The sequence below is a fragment of the Capricornis sumatraensis genome, chromosome 17 (genome assembly GCF_032405125.1).
Source record: "Capricornis sumatraensis isolate serow.1 chromosome 17, serow.2, whole genome shotgun sequence".
Classification (NCBI taxonomy): Eukaryota; Metazoa; Chordata; class Mammalia; order Artiodactyla; family Bovidae; genus Capricornis; species Capricornis sumatraensis.
In genome coordinates this window covers 63,125,122-63,143,776 of record NC_091085.1, presented here as the reverse complement: position 1 = coordinate 63,143,776, position 18,655 = coordinate 63,125,122, and the positions used below count along the sequence as shown (strand labels likewise).

Below are 18,655 nucleotides of genomic sequence, written 5' to 3'. Positions count from 1 at the left end.
TGTGCTGTGTTTAAAATGACTATTATGACTATTCCAAGCAAACAAAGTCACGAAGACATTGTAGAATGTCACCCCTGGGAGGGCCCTTAGAGATGCCCAAGTCTAGGAGTTGCCACTGGGTTGAGAGGGAAAATGTTTATGCCTGAGGAAGGCTGGATGAGATGTAGTTAGGAATAGTGGGGTCTGTGCTGAAAAGAAAAGCATTTGCCTGTGACTTGTAGTCATTGAAACTCTCTGTTTTGAAATACTCTGTGGGCTTCAAATAGAACACGTCTGTCAGCCAGAAATTCATCCTGTGGGCTGCCAGTTGGAGGCCTCTGAGAACCCAACCATATGCTTTCAGGTGGAAAAACTTAGGCCAGAATTAAGAATGAGTTGCCCAAGTTTATTTTTATTCTTTTTGGCTACACTGGGCACACAGGCTTCTCTAGTTGTGGCATGCGGGCTCAATAGTTGTGGTGCACAGGCTCAGTTGCCCCTCAGCATGTGGGATCTTAGTTCTCCTACCAGGGATCAAAGTCCCGTCCCTGCACTGGAAGGCAGATTCTTAACCACTACACCATGAGGGAGGTCCCGAGTTGCCCAAGTTTAATGAGGACAGGAATCCCAGTCCTTCAGGGCCTCTATGTACTGCCCAGCCTCCTATAAAGATCCCCTGAAGGAGAAGGGGCTGAGAGTCTTAAGCTTGTTGCTTAGATTCCTGAATCACAGATCTAGGGAATCTTCCGTAAAGTCTAGTTGAGAAGGATTTTTTTTTAATGGCATTTATCATTTTTCTAAAAACAAAATTTATTTTAATTTATTTATTTTAATCATGACCCCCAGAGAAAAGTAAAAGAGAATGCTCGCTAGACATTCTGGCTGTATACTGTCAGACAATCCCTTCATTTAAAACAGAACCTGCTTCAGAGGGCCACCATGGGGAATAAACATAAAGATGTTCGTAAAGTTCTTACACAGAGAGGAAAGATTAAATGCGTTGGAAGTTACTCTGGGCTTTGAGTTGGCAGGAGCTTGCTTAGAATCTGGCCAGCCTGGAAGGTAAACTAAATTTCCAGGAGGAAAATGATGCATTAACAACTGTGGTCACATTAACAACTGTGGTCACATCACAACACTGACTATCGATTTGTTTGGTATTATTTTGGCTACATCCAGTCCAGGGGCAAGACAATAGGGAGGGTCCTGCTGCTGAGAGCTAACCCCAAAGCACTTGGGTGCAGAAGATGCCTGGCTTCAGCTCTGACTCCAGATCTGCAGTTTACAGGGACCTATTAATAAGAACAGCCTCGGTTTTCTCTTTCTTGTCCTTTTATTTTTTTCTCCGAACCAAAGGTCAGTTGCCTTTGTCTTCTGCTTCTGAGCATTCCAGGAGAGACTCCTGTACTCCTTTCAAGAGAAAAGAAGTAACAGACAAGACAAAGCGAGGCACATTCAGAAGTTGCATTCTGTCTTTAAAAGCAGAAGGTACTAGAGACGGAAATTATATTTTAAGACAAAAAGTATATAATGAGTTTCTACTGGTATCTCTAGCGCAAATAAGGGCTGCTGGTTTTTCTCATAAATCATAAATATCACATTTGTATCTCCTTTCTGATATGCCAAAAATCCAAGTTTAATGACACCAACATAATTACTCATTTTCTCTATCCCACTATATACATGTTTCAGAACAAGCACACTTACACCATCACCTATCATATGATTACTACTGAAATCAGTTTCAGATTTTGTTTTAATAGCTCACTTGGGTGTATATTCAAACTACTGTGTTTTATAGTCCACTGAAATAAAATCACATTGAAGTTTATTTACTTCTATGCTTGATTTTTAGGGATTACTTTTTAATATAACTTTATTTTTTAATTATGTAAAATATTTTACTAAAGTCAAAACTTCCACAAGTGTATTCAGACATAAGAATAAATGATGGATTAGAACACCACCATTTTTTGCAACCTCTAATAAATTAATAAATTAGGCAAAGATCTTCAGTGTCAGCTAGCATCACAAGAAAAGAAAAAATCATACATTATTAACCTTCTGGTGGAATTTCTTTTGAACTTAAATCTTATTAAACTTCTAGATCTAACCATCACTTAATAGAAAATAGAGGATGCAGAGAAATATGTCATCTATGCCACAGGTATGCAATCAGGAAAATACAGATTATGGGAAATTCTGTTAGACAAACAACCAGGTTTCTTATAAAAAACAAAGATGTGCTCGCTTTAGCAGCATGTACTAAAATTGGAATGATACAGAGAAGATCAGCATGGCCCCTGCACAAGGATGACATGCAAATTCATGAAGTGTTCCATATTCTTCCTCTAATTAAAAATAAAATAAAATTTAAAATACAGAAGAAACAAGGAATTACATGTATGTATATGTGTGTCTGTGTGGTTGGGGAACTTACAGAGAAAAGCATGCTTAAGGAATAGCGTCAGTCAACCACAATGAATGAGCGTTATTTGAAACCCAATTCAAACAAACCAACCAACACACAAACAAAAAACACTTAGAAGGCAGTTGGGGAAAAGTAGACATTGACTGGATATTTGATGATATTAAGGAATTATTGTTAATTTTGTCTCATGTGATACTGATATGGCTATTATGCTTTAAAAAAACAACTGGCTGGAATAATACAATGTCTTGTATATACTTCAAAATAATTTAGGAGTGTGGAAAGAGGGCCAGAATAGGATTAAAAAAGCAACTATGTGTTGATAATTGTTGAACTTAGAAATGGGTACACAGGAGCTCTTTATGCTAGTCTCTTTATTTTTGAATATGTTTGAAATTTCTATAGTAAAAAGTTGGTTAAAAGTGACTCACCTCTTTACCTAATAAATGTCCTTAAAGCAGACATTTTAGAAATGAAAAACTAGTATCACATGTCAATAATGGAAGATAACTACAAAAATAAATTCAGTGAAAACAGAGCAGTACTATCAAATGCTAATTGCCCATGCTTCTGAATCTGAAGTCATTTTTTCACTGTTGAAATTAAGTCCTAAGAGATGTGTTCAAGACATTTTCAGAAAATCAGACTATGGAGATTTACTTCTGGAGGTAACCTAATGACTAGGAAGACAAGTGATGGAAGGAATACCTTCTCACCATATGTAACCATGTGCTCTGATGTTATTCAGTACTCCATCTGCCTGGGTATCACCTACAGCCTTCTGAGGGGTGGTGCCACCAGGGTTCCAAGGAATCCCACTTTGATAAATACAATGTCATTGGCTTTTAAAACTGGGCAGAATAATGGCAATTCTCTCACTTCATTGCATTAAGTATATTCCTCCATCATTAACTTCCGTTTTTTTCCTTCCATCCTTCCATCACTGTGTTCTCTTCAGCCTCTTCTTTGTGTGTACCAATATGTGGTCTTTCCACACACTGAACCCTCTTCCCATTCTGAAAGTCAGTTTCCAAATCAAAATTCAGACATGATAGTTCCTTTCTTATAGAGTTGTTGACAAGGTTAAATGAGAAGCTTCTTTTTAATTGAAGTATATAGTTGATTTACAGTATGTTAGTTCTAGTGTACAGCAGAGTGATTCAGATATTTACATTCTCTTTTTCATTCTCTTTCATTTGGTTATTACAAGGTATTGAATATGGTTCCCTGGGCTATACCGTAGGACCTTGTTATTTATCTATTTTTTATATAGTAGTTTGTATTTGCTATATCCCAAACTCCTAATGTATCCCTCCTCCTCTTTCCCCTTTGCTAACAATAAATTTGTTTTTTTATATCTGTTAGTCTGTTTCTGTTTTGTAAATAAGTTCATTTATATCATATTTTAGGTTCTATATATGAGTGATATTGTATGATACTTGTCTTTCTCTTTCTGATTTACTTTCATTTAGTGTGAGAATATCTCAGTCCATCCATGTTGCTGAAAATGGCATTATTTCATCCTTTTTATGGCTGAATAGTATTCCATTGTGTGTGTGTGTGTGTGTGTGTGTGTGTACACACAATGGATATATATATATATACACCACATCTTTATCCATTCATCTATCAATGAACATTAAGGCTGTTGTAAATAGTGCTGCTCTTAACTTGGGATGCATGTAACTTTTCAAATTAGAGTCTTTTCCTGATCTATGCCCAGGAATAATATTGCTAGATCATATAACAACTCTGCTTTTAATTTTTTGAGGACCCCCCATGATGTTTTCCATAGTAGCAGTACCAGTTTAGATTCCTACCAAGAATGTGGGAGGATTCCCTTTTCTCCACACCCTCTCCAGCATTTATTGTTTGTAGACTTTTTGATGATGATCATTTCCCTCTTGGCTCAGTGATAAAGACCCCACCTGCCAATGCAGGAGACATAGGTTCAGTCCCTGGGTCAGGAAGATCTTCTGGAGAAGGAAATGGTAATCCACCCCAGTATTCTTGCCTGGGAAATCCCATGAACAGAAGGAACCCAGTGGGCTACTGTGTGGGGGTTCCAAAAGAGTCAGATATGAATTAGCAACCAAACAACAGCAGTAATTCTGACTGGTGTGAAGTGATGCCTCATTGTAGTTTTGATTTGCATTTGTCTAATAGTGAAGTTGAGCATCTCTTTTATGTACCTGTTGGCCATCTGGATGTCTTCTTTGGAGAAACGTCTATCTAAGTCTCTACCCTAAATGAGATAACGTTTATGAAAGGTTTAGCACAAATGGTGACTAGAACATAAAACATAGTAACACTTATGCAATATATGCAGTTATTATTATCTGCTGCTGCTGCTGTTGCTAAGTCACTTCAGTCGTGTCCGACTCTGTGCGACCCCATAGACAGCAGCCCACCAGACTCCCCCGTCCCTGGGATTCTCTAGGCAAGAACACTGGAGTGGGTTGCCATTTCCTTCTCCAATGCATGAAAGTGAAAAGTGAAAGTGAAGTCGCTCAGTCGTGTCTGACTCTTAGTGATCCCATGGACCGCAGCCCACCAGGCTCCTCCACCCATGGGATTTTCCCGGCAAGAGTACTGGAGTGGGGTGCCATTGCCTTCTCCATTATTATCTAAGACAGTCTATTGTCTCTTGGGGAACTATGCAGTCAGGAGAGGAGGATTCTTGGTTTATTCTGTTAGTCCAGGAGCGTTCAGAGCAGTGTATTTCCATAGTCTAGAAGAGAAATGGATAAAAAACAGCAAATGCTGTATTCAAATTAGACATAAGATAGAGCTTCCAAGAAGTGAGGATTAGTAAGCCCAGAGTAGTAAAATCATTTTTTTCTCCCCAAAAGTCTATATGAAGAAATACAGTATCTTGTAATTTGAATAGTTTAGTATGATCCTTTTTAAGGGCACAAAGACAGATGAATTGGGCTCATTATCATATTTCCCATTATCTAAGTAATTATTTGAATCATTCACTGTTCATTGGACTTTTGGAAATGGGTATAGACTGTCAGGTACCCTGATGTCTCTTGATGATGGTGGGTAATGATTAGCCGTATTATACTCAGAAAATTTATGGACAGAGAAAGTAAGGGGTTTACCCCAATAGCACAGTAGTGTCAGTTAGGTAGAGTTTGAACTGCTTTAGGAGCATAGCTATTTCTCTGACCTAGTGATGCTGCCTTTTTGGATCATCAGAGAGAAAGATGTATAAGAATCTCTGTAGTTCTTGCTCTAGAGTGCCTGAGTTTGCAAATCCTAGAATCATTTCTCCCTGATCTCCCATTTTTCTAATGAGAGAGCAATACCATTCAGGTAAAGGAGCACTCTCTAGAAATGGCTAGCAAATTGATTTTAATTGGAGTCCCAACTCTAACCAATTAGTGGTAGGATCTGAACCCAGGAATCTGGCTGTGAGGCTCGAGAATTTATCATCCAGCACTCCCAAGTTAGAAAACTCAACACCATGTGCTTCTAAGTATGTGACTCCTTTGGTATCTGACAATTTTCACACTGTGTCACCATGGGGTACCTGGTATCCCAAGATTCTCCTCACCCCCAAGTAAAACCAGAGTCTGTATTCTGTTTTTCAGTCGCTAAGTTGTGTCCAACCCTTTGCGACCCCACAAATTGCAGCATGCCAGGCTTCCCTGTCCTTCACTATCTTCCAGAGTTTGCTCAACGGAGAAGGCGATGGCACCCCACTCCAGTACTCCTGCCTGGAAAATCCTATGGATGGAGGAGCCTGGAAGGCTGCAGTCCATGGGGTCACTGAGGGTCAGACACGACTCAGTGACTTCACTTTCACTTTTCACTTTCATGCACTGGAGACGGAAATGGCAACCCACTCCAGTGTTCTTGCCTGCAGAATCCCAGGGACAGGGGAGCCTGGTGGGCTGCCATCTATGGGGTCGCACAGAGTCGGACACGACTGAAGTGACTTAGCAGCAGCAGCAGCATGTTCACTGAGTCAGCGATGCCACTGTATTTTGTACAGACTCCCTTTGCTCATATCAAATCACCTGGGGTAAGTCACTTGACCATCCTACATCTCAGCTTCATCACCTTTAAAATGCAATAATAACAGCTTCCCCTCCCACATTACCTGGCTGCTATTCATGTTCAAAAGAGACAATATTGTACAAAATTGGAACTTTATCAATATTCTAAAGAATTAGAACAGGAACAGGCTGGGAAACGTTGATTTTTCTTGTGGGGGCTAGGATCTCATCTACCTCTCCCCTGCGAGTGATTCAATTCAGAGCCCCAATGTCATGACTAAGGATGGTCTCAAATATCTCAGACTACTCAAGGAGCCAGTTCTCAACAGCATTTCAAATGACATCAACTTCAGAGTGGGAAATAGTACCTGAGAGTGATCAGTGAGTGGGAAATCTGAGGCAGGAGGGAGGGAAGGGAACATATCTGAGCCTAGCCTTCCGTTTCCTTCATCTCCAAGCTCCCCAGCACCTACCTCCACCTGCTGGCAGGGCAACCCAGTTTAAGAAGGCAGCAAATGCATCTCTAGTTGTTGACCAGAAGGGGTCACTGCAGAGTGAGCAGTGCTCTCAGGCACTGTCACAAGCAGGCAGGCAAATATCCAAATCCAAATCCAAATCCAAATGCAGATGCATTTCTGGAAGGATACTTGGTCACTTCAGAGTTCGCACTGCCTCCTGCCTACCCTTTCTCTCATATTCTCCTCCTATTCTCTTTTAAAGAATTTCAGAAGTTCACAATGGTGCCCTGGTCCCTTGGGTCCCTATGGCTATCACCATCAGCAAGAAGTTTATTCCCATGTCCAAGACGCGCTGGCAGGAGCTGGGAGGCCTTTAAGACTTAGCAAAGCCTCCTTCCAGGAATGTGAGGTCTGGGGAGTGGGAGTAACAACTCCGCTGAGATAAAAGGACTCCAAGGGAGAGATGGGCTAAGGGGGGTCCCGCATGTCTTTCTTATTGAAAACCCTGGCGGTGAAGGACAGAAACTGCCCAGATCCTCTGCCTCTAGGTCTCATTGTGATTCTGAACTTCCACTTTCTGGGACTAGGGTTGGACTGGGAGGGGGTAGAAGATGGAGAGAGAGACAGAAAAGTAACTATCCCCCTATAATCCTCTGATTTTCCCCTCAGATCCCTCCCCCAAGACCTTTCTTCTCCAAATGGGACTCCTCTCCTGAGATATGCAGTATTACGAAAAAGTGGCTGCAGCAGAGTTCCCCAGGACTGGATGGGATGGGGCGGGGTGGGGGCACTCTTTCCTTTGGATGAGTTTGGCGGCGGGACGTGGGCTGGCTGGCTGTGAGGCACAAAGAGACATCCCTTAGAGCCGCATGCACAGATGTAAGGCTGCACCCCTCTGCGGGAGGGGCCGGCTCGGCAGATGGCGAGAGGCCGAATTGGTGACGGATTGTCCATCAAATGGCACTTTCTGGGTGGTGAGGATCTCGCTTGGCACCCAGGCTCAAAGAAGAATTCAGAAGACTCCACCCCTACCCCTTTGCTGCTGTAGACAGTCCCTCTCAGAAGTGAGGCGGGGTGCGGTGGGGGCAGGTTGACTAAGGTGGGTTGATGAAGTTTTTTCTACCTCCCTCAATAGAGGATCTTCTACAGGACTTGCGAAGGGGTTGGATAGGGAGGTGGCCCGGCCCAGAGGGCACGCAAGAAAGGGTTGGGGGAAAGTCCGCAACGGAGCGGGAGGCGAGGGAGCTGGAAAGCAAGATCTCACGCCTGGTTCAGTTCGGATGCCGGGATTGCTTTTCTCAGGGGTCAGCGCTGCAACTCCATAGCCGCGGGGCCCTGGTGACAGGCGCACGCCCCGCCCTTTCTCCTCCCTAGACCTGCGGGCTTTTGTTATGCAGATGGCGGCAGGAGGCTGAGAAGGAGGAGGAGGGAGTGGGTGGGGAGGAGGAGAGGCGGAGAGGGAGGAGGAAAGTGCAGCTCGCGCGACCAGCCTCCTCTTCCAACGTCACATTGTGAGAGAGACAAAACCCGGGCGCGCCGGAGCTCACACGCGCACGCACACACGGACGACCCCGGCGCCTCTTCTCTCCGGCGCTGCCGAGAAAGCCAGTCCCCCCTTCCTTTCTTGGGGTGCGGAGGCTCCGCCAGTCAGAGCGCAGCCCAGAGCTGACCCAGAAAACGAAGAGAACGGGTGGACAAGCCTTCTTTCTCCCCAGCTGGCCCAGGCTGAGGCCCCCCATCCCCCGCCCTGAACCCCTTGTCTTTCGCACCCCACCCTTCTCGGTTTCAGACGGACAGGGACCGAGCCCGGTGTGCCCCCTTTTGGAATCCACGTTTCAGCACTTCGGACAGCGCCCGGGAGCCCCGGGCCCTTTGGGTTGGCTATGGCGAGCGTTCAGCAAGGAGAGAAACAGCTTTTTGAGAAGTTCTGGCGAGGAACCTTTAAAGCCGTGGCCACCCCGCGTCCAGAGAGCATCATTGTCGCCAGTATCACGGCCCGCAAGCCGCTGCCAAGGTAATGACCTCCTGCTTAAGAGGGGAGACCCTGGCAGTCCCCCCTTTACTGGCCTGTGCCTCAAGCCCTGAGGGGTGGATGCAGGCAGCTGGGCCAGGGCGCCTGTCTTTTCCCATCACTACTCTGTATCTCCCGCTGGAACATGGGAACTAATTGCTCGTGTGAGGTGGAAGCTGTTGAGAAGGGACTGAGAGTCTTTAGGGGGAGCAGTGCTCATCCGGCTGACCTGGCAGCTGCTGTCTGAGAGGCTTTGCTGTCTCTGGGTGGGTGGTGGTAGTGGGAGATGGCTTGACTGAGAAACTTTTCTTGGTATCACAGAGCTCCGAGGCCAGGGGGTGAACAAATGGTGGAACTGAGGCAGTCGGGGGTGCTGTACAAGAAAAGATGAAGATTGAACCAGCTCAAGCCTTGTTCAGATACAGCGGCACATTTCTATACTCAGCTCAGAAACTAGGGAGCTCTGAATGTTTTGACGAAAGCCCATATGCTGTTCCCTCAGATACACCCTAAACAGCACCCTCCTCTTTGCCTTTCTGGCTATTGCTGCTGCTGAATTATCTAGTCTCCAGCATCCAAAACCAGGACTCTGGGCTCAGGAGTCAGGGAGGAGCTCCCAAGATCATGAAGATGAACTCAGAAGAGTTTAATCTGGTTTTCCAAAAAGAATCTGATTGCTTTGAACTCAGGCAAATGAGCCAGTCCTTATGTGGCAGTAGAGTAGTGTGATGGAGGGAGGATGAGGGAAGAAATGAAAGAAGAGCAGAAAGAGGGTGAAGAAGATGTGGGGTGAAACAGAGGGGAGGTTGCATGCAACGGAAGCATTCCGAGACAGAGAAAACCCAATTCTTTTCACAAATCCTTCAGTTTAGAGGAGTTTGGGAATGAAAGGAAGAAGGCTGTGCCCTCTGTCAGGAAAAATCAAGGCTGTATGAAAATTCATCTTTTGCTGGTGTTGGATGAGTGGTTGGGTGGGAGAAAAAGAAAGAAGTGGTCCAGGGAAGACCACTTAGAGGATTTATTAATCCTGGAAGGCTTCATTTGGGAGTAGATTGAAAACATGTCTGGGAAAGGGCTTCAGACAGGATGTCTGGTCTGGCACAGTTGCATCTGAACTTTCCAGTGGGTGTACGGTGGAGGACCGATGGGGAGTCATATCTTAAGAATCAGACTCAGACTGGAGAACTTTTCATCGTCTGATAGGGACCTGGCTCATACAGGTCTTTAGAAAAATGGGTGTCCCGTGTTCGGGAAGGGTGGACTAGAAACATGACAGGCCAGCAGGATGTAGCAGGCTGTAAGTGGCAGCAGCAGCAGCCAGTATTTGTGTCTGGGATAAGGGGCTACCCTCTGACACAGGCTGGAGAAGAGGGACAATGACACCAAGTACCACCAAAAGCTGATGTTGCTCTGCTTGGAAGGAGGTCCTTTGTAGAGAGCTTTGACGTTAGTGGTTTTCTCTTCCTGGGTTTCTGCCATCCATTCCACCTTCGGAGTGCACCTACTGTTAGCAAATCAGTGCTGCGTGGGCCACAGAATATGCCCTTGTAAAAGGGACTAAAGGAAATTTCACTGGAAACTAGAAGTGTGGCAGTTGGTCCAGAGTCTTCCATATTTCAGGGGTGCAGGAAGAGGACAGCAGATTCCTGGTGGTATTTTAATTCAGATAAGCATACCTTATGTCCATCTTGCTTGGTACCTTCACCTTTCGTCTGTCAGTCTGTTACTATCATGCCTTTTTTTCCTAGTCATACTCTCAATCATATTAACTGCTTAAAGGTTTCTCAACCATCATGCATTCTGAGGCTTTGTGCAAATCCTAATTTAATTCATATGAAACTCTTACAATAGCCAACCCTCCCCACCCAGGTATCATTTCACTCCTGGTGTCTTTTAAGGTCCCTAGTCTCCTGCCCCTGGAAAACCCATTCCCGAGGGGAAAGTCTGAGCATTTAGCCCCTGAATTATATCATGCTTAAAGGATCATCTTATTACTTCTGTGACAGGCGTGGCCTTTCTGTAGAATAGATTCCAGTTTTGTAGCTGTTACTCCTGGTTTGGGGTAGAGAGTGAGCAGGGAACATTTGTAGTCAAGTCTTCAAGAAGGGCTGGGTTGGAGTTGTCTCTTAACAGACTGGCTACAAAACCTGAAACATCCCCATTTTCCCCCACGCCATCCACATCCAGTGATGGTCAGTTTCTATCTCCTTTGTAATGTTCTGTACTTACTTAACGATAAAAGTACCGTGTTTCTAAAGCAGAGTTCTTAGGAAGGAAAGAAACAGAGGCACGGGCATAGCATCATCTGGGCCCAGCAGCTTCCTCCCCAGGCAGTCTGGGGACTTTGTCTCATCACAAATGTTGTCTCCTTTCATGAATGAGGCCCAGCTCACAGTCAGCAGATCTGCCAAAAGAGCTGGGGAAGGGGGAATATGAACCTCCAGTCAGTCCTGTTTGTTACACACTTAATAGTTGTTTATGGATGAGGAATACCCCCTGAATGAACTTCCCCAGGATATTTTAAATCTATTTCTGAAGTACCAGGATAGAAGCTTACATTCAATTAGTTGATTTCATACTAATATGCATACATCATACAACCTTTCTCCAAGCAAAGCACCCCCTGGTCCCTATCCCTCTCCCCTTCTGTGAGGTATACTTGATGAGGCAATATCTTTATAATGTATCAAGTTGCAAGCAGATGTCTGACTCAAATGTCAAAACAGCAAAGCAGAGTGGGAGGCAGTATATCACAGTGGTTAAGAGCTCAGAACTGAGCTTCACAGGAACCTGGATTTCCTGGTTCTGCCATTTAGCCAAGTGCCTTAGGCAAGTGGCTCTACCTGGTTGAGCCTATTTTGTCAGCTTGAAAATAGAAATAACAATAGTAGCCATCTCAGGCAGTGAGTTAGGAGAATTAAGTAAGGTGAAGCACTTCCCACAGTGTGAGGGCCATAGTGATTGTTTAATACACATTGATCGTGTTTTTCCTGTCTCTCCATTTCTCCCCCTAATAATGCTGACCATAAAAATTGTGAGCTTTCAACTCCTAACAGGCAACTGCATTGAGATGGAGTGGGTAGGATGAGCGCAGTCCAATATTTTCCTCCCTAAATTCCCATATTTCCTTCCCTGGGAGAAGGTTGGGCTTCCCAGGTGGCGCTAGAGGTAAAGAATCAGCCTGCCAAGGCAGATGTAAGAGCTGCAGGTGCGATCCCTGGGTCAACCCCCTCCAGGGCTCTTGCCTGGAGAATCCCATGGACAGAGAAGCCTGGTGGGCTACAGTCCACAGTGTTGCAAAGAGTCAGATATGACTGAAGCGATTTAGCACTCAGGGGAAGTTTAGCTGCTTTCTGATCCAGCACTTTCAGTTGAGGGCAGTTGGAGGGCTGGTAAAGAACGGTCTGAATTCAGATTTGATTGGTACAATATCCTTATGGATTATCCTTTCAGATTGTATAGGGATGACCAAGCACTGGCAGTCTAGCCAAGGTTCTAACTCCTTGAAAACCATAGTTTTAATCCCCTAATCCATCAAATCTAGAGTGACTATATAATTTGTAGTTCATATCAAAGGTAAAAAGAGTCATCTGTGAGTGGTTATTCCAGGATGGAAGCTGTAACGGGGGCTATCCCAGGCGAACCTCACCACCTACCAGGTGGACGAGAGCCAGCATGAATCAACAAGGTACTTGGGATGTATGAGACTGCCTCTTTTGACCCTACCAAAGAAGTATAGTAATTTTCCTGGCACTAATTATTTCTCTTTTTAAATTCCTTAGCCCAGAAAAGTTTGTATCCAAGAAGTTTAGGCTCAGAGTGGGAAATCTAGTGTTGCAGGCCAACTCAAACTGTAATAATAATCGCATCAATGAAGAGTAGTTGAAGACAATAAATATGTAACCGTTGTCTGTAATTAGCATATCAATTGTTCGTAGATACAGGAGGGTTTGTAAAGGGCTAGAGAGGTGACCGCCCCCCCCTCCTTAAATAAAGTAAGCATTCCCTTTCCTATTTTTTTGGCAAGCTATTTTCTTCAAAAATCCTTTCCATACAGAATAGTCCAGAAGCAGACTTCAGCCCAATTCCTGTCTAAAAGGATCATAAATTTCAAACTATCAGAGATTTTACTGCATAAAGGGAAAGATAGCCAAATTGTTAAGCAGGGAAAATGCCTTTGAATCATTTAATTCAAGACTCCCCTTCATGCCAAGAGATCAGTTAGCACATTTGTGCTGACTCTGTCTTTGGGAGCAGAGTAAGGGGCTGATGGGAGGCGATTTCCTGTGGTTAAGAGCCAATAGACAAAGGTCAGGGAAAATGCTTGTCCAGCGATGAATGAACGTTTTCTCTGCAAAGGGAGTGTTACTGTTTGGGTCAAGCCTTTCTCCTTCTGAAAGGTGAAATTTGGTGAATGGTGTACAGGATCCGTGAGGGGATCATTTCTGACACTGCCATATTCCCTTGGCAGCCGTGCTGTCTTAGAGACCCCGGGCTGCAGTAAATGTTCAATGAAACTTATATGCATTAATTGAATGAGTACACATGGCCCAAATCCAGCATCAGAGTAGCCCTCTCCCAACCACAACCCCATCCTGACAGGTTGAGGACAATGATCAGTGCAACCTGGGAGACTAGGAGACAGACGGACAGACAGACAGACAGACAGACAGACAGACAGACACACACACACACACACACACACACACACAGCAAATAGATCTGACTCTAGCAACCCCCTCCAGTATTCTTGCATGGAGAGTCCCCATGGACAGAGGAGCCTGGCGGTCCACAGTCCATGGGGTTGCAGAGAGTCAGGCATGACTGAGCTACTAGGCACAGCAGAGCACAGTGTCAGAATGAAGCTCTTAAATATAGAGATCTGTGTGATTGGGTGAGTGGCCCTGTAGGCTGGTCCATGGACAGGAGGTTGAACTTAATCCCACCTGGAAGTGCTTTCCAAACCTGTATGAGTCCTTGTTAACTCCCGGCCACCATAGAGGTGGGGACATCTCTTCCATCCTATAAATGAGAATGAAAGTCTGGGTTAGGTGCCTTCTGCTCCATGGGCACCTTGGTCATCCTGCAGGGGCACTACACAGTTTTTAAATTATCCTTTCTTTCAGAGTGGCTCAATTTACCTTCCTGTGAGGTGGAAGAGTTCGCAGGGGCTTAACAAAACTGGAGTTCAATACTTACTATTACTGAGACTTTCTCTGAGGCGTGAGAGACTATTCCTGGGGTGGAGAGGTAAGACAATAAAGAGCCTGGGCTTTGAAGTCAGATGGGCCCAGTCTGACATCCTGCAAGGGTGCTTCCTGGCTTTGGAATCTGCTAGTCACTCTGCCTCTCCATGCCTCAGTTTCCCTGTAGATAAAATACTCATCTCACGGGGTTGTGGTGAGATCATTCTCACTACAGTTGCCTAAAAGAGCCAGTGGAGATTTGTACAGAGCGTTTTAAAAATCCAACAGGCCCCCAAGGCAAACTAATTAAAAGAATTGTTTCCTTTTACTCTTTGCAGACACTCACTGGCCCCAGTGGCTTTTGGCAAGCACCCTGACCTTCTGAATCTCAGTTTCCTCATCCATACAATGGGGCTAATAATAGCAGCCACCTCCAAGAGCTGTTCAGAGGACTGAATGAACTAATTTATGGAAAGCTGCTGTTTGGCACGCAGTGAGGGCTCCATCAATGTTAGCTCTTACTATTAATAATAAATGATCGTTCTTATTATTACTATGTGCCAGGCCCATCGGGGAGGAAAAAATGAATGAAATGCAGTCTTTTCATTTGAGGGCCTTGGAATTTAGCAGCAATGGGAGACATAAGCATGAGTGTGTGTGCGTGAGGCAGTCTTAGCACTATAATGTAGATAGGAATAAAGAAAGGGGGATGTGGAAAGTCAGAGAAAGAGATCCTCAGTGAAGCTTGGAATCCTTGCTTATCATCATACTGTAATTGTTAGTTATCTCAGCTGTGAAATGGGAATGATTCTTTTATTTCATCAGTATCACCTACAAATGCAAGGAATGATCAGAATGAATAAGGCCTTTATCCCTTGTAGAGTATCAAGAAAGAGCTTCTCTTTTCCCAGAACCTTTTTATGGGGCTAAACTCTCAGGTGCAGGGAGGGGGACATTATTTGTGGGGATCTTAGTCAGTGCTAATGAAGGGGGCCTGTAGGAAGGAACTGCCCTTAAAATCTCCCAACTCCCCTGTCAGCGGCTCAAGGATACAGTCTCAGGCTTGGGCCATTACGTTTCTTGTCCTTCATGGTCCAGTTCTGGCTAAAACGAAATCCAGTCTGCATTCCTCAAGCAGCCACCGATGGTGGGGAGATCAGAGTGAGCCCATACATGTCAAAGAGAAAATAAACCAATGGGGAATGAACGCACAAAGTGGAAGAAGCTGCATGTGACTGAAAACCAAAGCCATACTTTCATTCATTCATTCAGCAGATTTCTTGAGCTCCTTCTCAGTACAGCAGTGAACAGCATGAAGCCCCCTGCTCTCATGGGGGAGAAAAATAATAAAGAAAGAAAGAAAGAATATAAGTTAAGCGATAGTAAGTGCTTAAAAGAAGAATAAAGCAGAGCAAAGGGCTAAAGGGTGAGGGAGGAGATGGCACTACTGGGTGGGAGTGGGCCAGGGACCTGGAGAAGGGAAAGAGTCAGCCATGAGGATTACTGGGGGAAAGTGTTTGTGGGAACAGAACGTACAAAGGCCCTGAGGTGGAGCAGTTTGATATATTTGAGGAATAACAAGGAAGTTGATGTGGGCAGAGCAGAGTGAGTGTGGAGGAGACCGACAGGAGATGACTCGCTAGACATAGGCAGGAAACAGATCAAGCCTTGTAAGACATTTAAGGACTTAACAGGTCCTCAACACCTAGGCTAGGAGGATGGAGGGGGAGTCCCAGGAGCAGTCAGGGACCCAGGTCTGATCTGTTTTTCTTGGCTCCTCTCTCCCAACTCTAATGCAGCCAGGGATGACTTTGAACAGCAGAGTCAGCTTAGCTGGGCCCCTCCATGCATTATAGACAAGCATGAAATTTACAATCTCTCTGATTGTGATCAATCAGATTAGGAAATTGAAAAAGACACTGTTTAGACTTCCAAATAGCAGTGGCAAATCTTGTTCCCATGGTGGTGAGGGTTTGGTGTATCTCTCATGTCCATGCGTGCAAATCTAGACTATTTCTCTCACCTTGCAGTCCCCCAGTCTCCCTTCACTGCACACCCTTGAAGCTACAGCCTCTGCACTCTCTCTCTCTTTCCCTCCCTCGGTCTCTTTCCCTTCCTCCATATCCATTGGAGATTTTGCTGAGGGAGCTCCCATATGCCACCAGCCTGTATGTAGAGCTCCGTGAAATAAAACACAGAATTAAGATGTCATAGAGACAAAGCCAAACCAAATACAGGAACAATGCTGAACCCTAAAACAGTCATTAAGTAATTCACGTCTACATTTGTCTGTTTAAAACAAATATTAAGATCCTCTGGACGCAAATGTCTCTCATCAGGAGAATCCCCTAGTTGCCGGATTCCCTGGGCTTACATCCTGTTGACAGGTTCGCTGAGCAGAAACACCAACGGATCACTGTACTCTAGCTTTATTAAAAGTTAAGCTTAGGCAAGTGAGCTGGAATTTTACAAGACAGTTACCACTCCTACGGGAAGAGAGGTGCCATCTGGGCCTGACATGTGTACATTCATGATATGTGTGTGCATTCTCTCATGGTGGGAATGTGTGTGCCAAGCTCCTGATGTTATTATGTGCCTAGCCCTGTGCTAAGCACGTTTCATCTGTCATCTGATTCTATCCTCACAGTAACTTAAAGAGAGAGGAATTTTAAAACCCATTTGTACAGATGAGGAAACTGAGACTCAGAGAGTAGACATGACTTGCTCATGGGTATGTGGATGGTAAGAGTCATAATTGGGATAAAAGCCCAGAGCTCTTAACTGATACATTTATACTTAAGTGCCCCAGGTGACTAAGTGGTAAAGAGTCTGCCTGCCAATGCAGGAGGCACAAGAGACTTCGATTCGATACCTGGTTCAGGAAGATCCCCTAGAGTAGGAAACTGTAACTCGCTCCAGTATTCTTGCCTGGAAAATTCCATGGACAGAGCAACCTGGTGAGCTACAGTCCATGGGGTTGCAAAGAGCTGGACATGACTGAGCACGCACACACACACACACACACACACACACACACACACGCGCGCGCACTTTGCAGAAGAGGAAAACTGAGACCAGAGAGGTGAAGTGTGTCTTGTCCAAGGTCACATAATCTATAAGTATGAAACCAGGACTTAATTCAGCTCTGCCTGATGGCAGCTATGTTCTTCTCTGCCTGCAGCACATCCTGTCACTGTAGTTCAGATAAGGTCAAGGGTGTGTTTTTGTTTTGTTTTAATCATCTTGTTTTATGTCCAGTCAGCTTTAGATAATTGCCATTGTGGTTCTCCCATCTCACACCACTGTCAGCAACTCTGTCTTCCTGTGTCCTTACCTTCCTTACCCATCTTCATATCAAACTAGAGGAACCTCTATGAAAAGTAAGTCAAACTCCCTACCCTCATCTAAAGCCCTCCATTATTGTCCCTTGGTTGGTAGAACTTTAGGCCCTTGGTAACTACAAGCCATGGTACCACTCCTGCCCACCTCCCCCAAGATCATTTCTAAAATGCTTCTTCTGCGTTATTAACAATAGCTAGGACATGGAAGGCTGTCACCCTGCTTATTTAACTTATATGCGGAGTACATCATGAGAAATGCTGGGCTGGAAGAAGCACAAGTTGGAGTCAAGATTGGCAGGAGAAATATCAATCACCTCAGATATGCAGATGACACCACGCTTATGGCAAAAAGTGAAGAGGAACTAAAACGCCTCTTGAGGAAAGTGAAAGAGGAGAGTGAAAAATTTGGCTTAAAGCTCAACATTCAGAAAACGAAGATCATGGCATCTGGTCCCATCACTTCATGGGAAATAGATGGGGAAACAGTGGAAACAGTGTCAGACTTTATTTTTCTGGACTCCAAAATCACTGCAGATGGTGATTGCAGCCATGAAATTAAAAGACGCTTACTCCTTGGAAGGAAAGTTATGACCAAACTAGATAGCACATTCAAAGGCAGAGACATTACTTTGCCCACAAAGGTCCATCTAGTCAAGGCTATTGTTTTTCCAGTGGTCATGTATGGATGTGAGTGTTGGACTGTGAAGAAAGCTGAGTGCCGAAGAATTGATGCTTTTGAACTGTGGTGTTGGAGAAGACTCTTGAGAGTCCCTTGGACTGCAAGGAGATCCAACCAGTCCATTCTAAAAGAGATCAGTCCTGGGTGTTCTTTGGAAGGAAGATGCTAAAGCTGAAACTCCAATACTTTGGCCACCTCATGTGAAGAGTTGACTCATTGGAAAAGACTCTGATGCTGGGAGGGATTGGGGGCAGGAGGAGAAGGGCACGACAGAGGATGAGATGGCTGGATGGCATCACTGACTCAATGGACATGAGTTTGAGTAAACTCCAGTAGTTGGTAATGGACAGGGGGTCCTTGGTGCTGCAATTCATAGGGTTGCAAAGAGTCGGACACGACTGAGTGACTAAACTGAACTGAACTGAGGACATGGAAACAACCTAGATGTCCATTGACCGGTGAATGAATAAATGAGCTGTGAGATATACGTGATATAGATATAGATATAGTGGTATATTCAGTTTCAGTTCAGTTCAGTCGCTCAGTCGTGTCCGACTCTTTGC

General features: G+C 44.7%; 1 protein-coding gene and 1 non-coding gene across 2 annotated transcripts in view; both read left to right on the top strand.

Moving 5' to 3' along the window:
* Window positions 1–2,224: 2,224 nt before the first annotated feature.
* LOC138094203 (U6 spliceosomal RNA) lies at window positions 2,225–2,327 on the top strand. Its single transcript, XR_011146233.1, has one exon. It is a non-coding gene; the product is annotated as a U6 spliceosomal RNA (small nuclear RNA).
* A 6,431-nt stretch (window positions 2,328–8,758) lies between these two features.
* Window positions 8,759–18,655, top strand: part of SRRM4 (serine/arginine repetitive matrix 4) — a 169,437-nt gene continuing 159,540 nt past the window's right edge. The window contains exon 1 of the mRNA XM_068990317.1: window positions 8,759–8,889. Within this exon, the coding sequence (XP_068846418.1) occupies window positions 8,759–8,889 (131 nt within the window). The remainder of the gene's footprint in view (window positions 8,890–18,655) is intronic.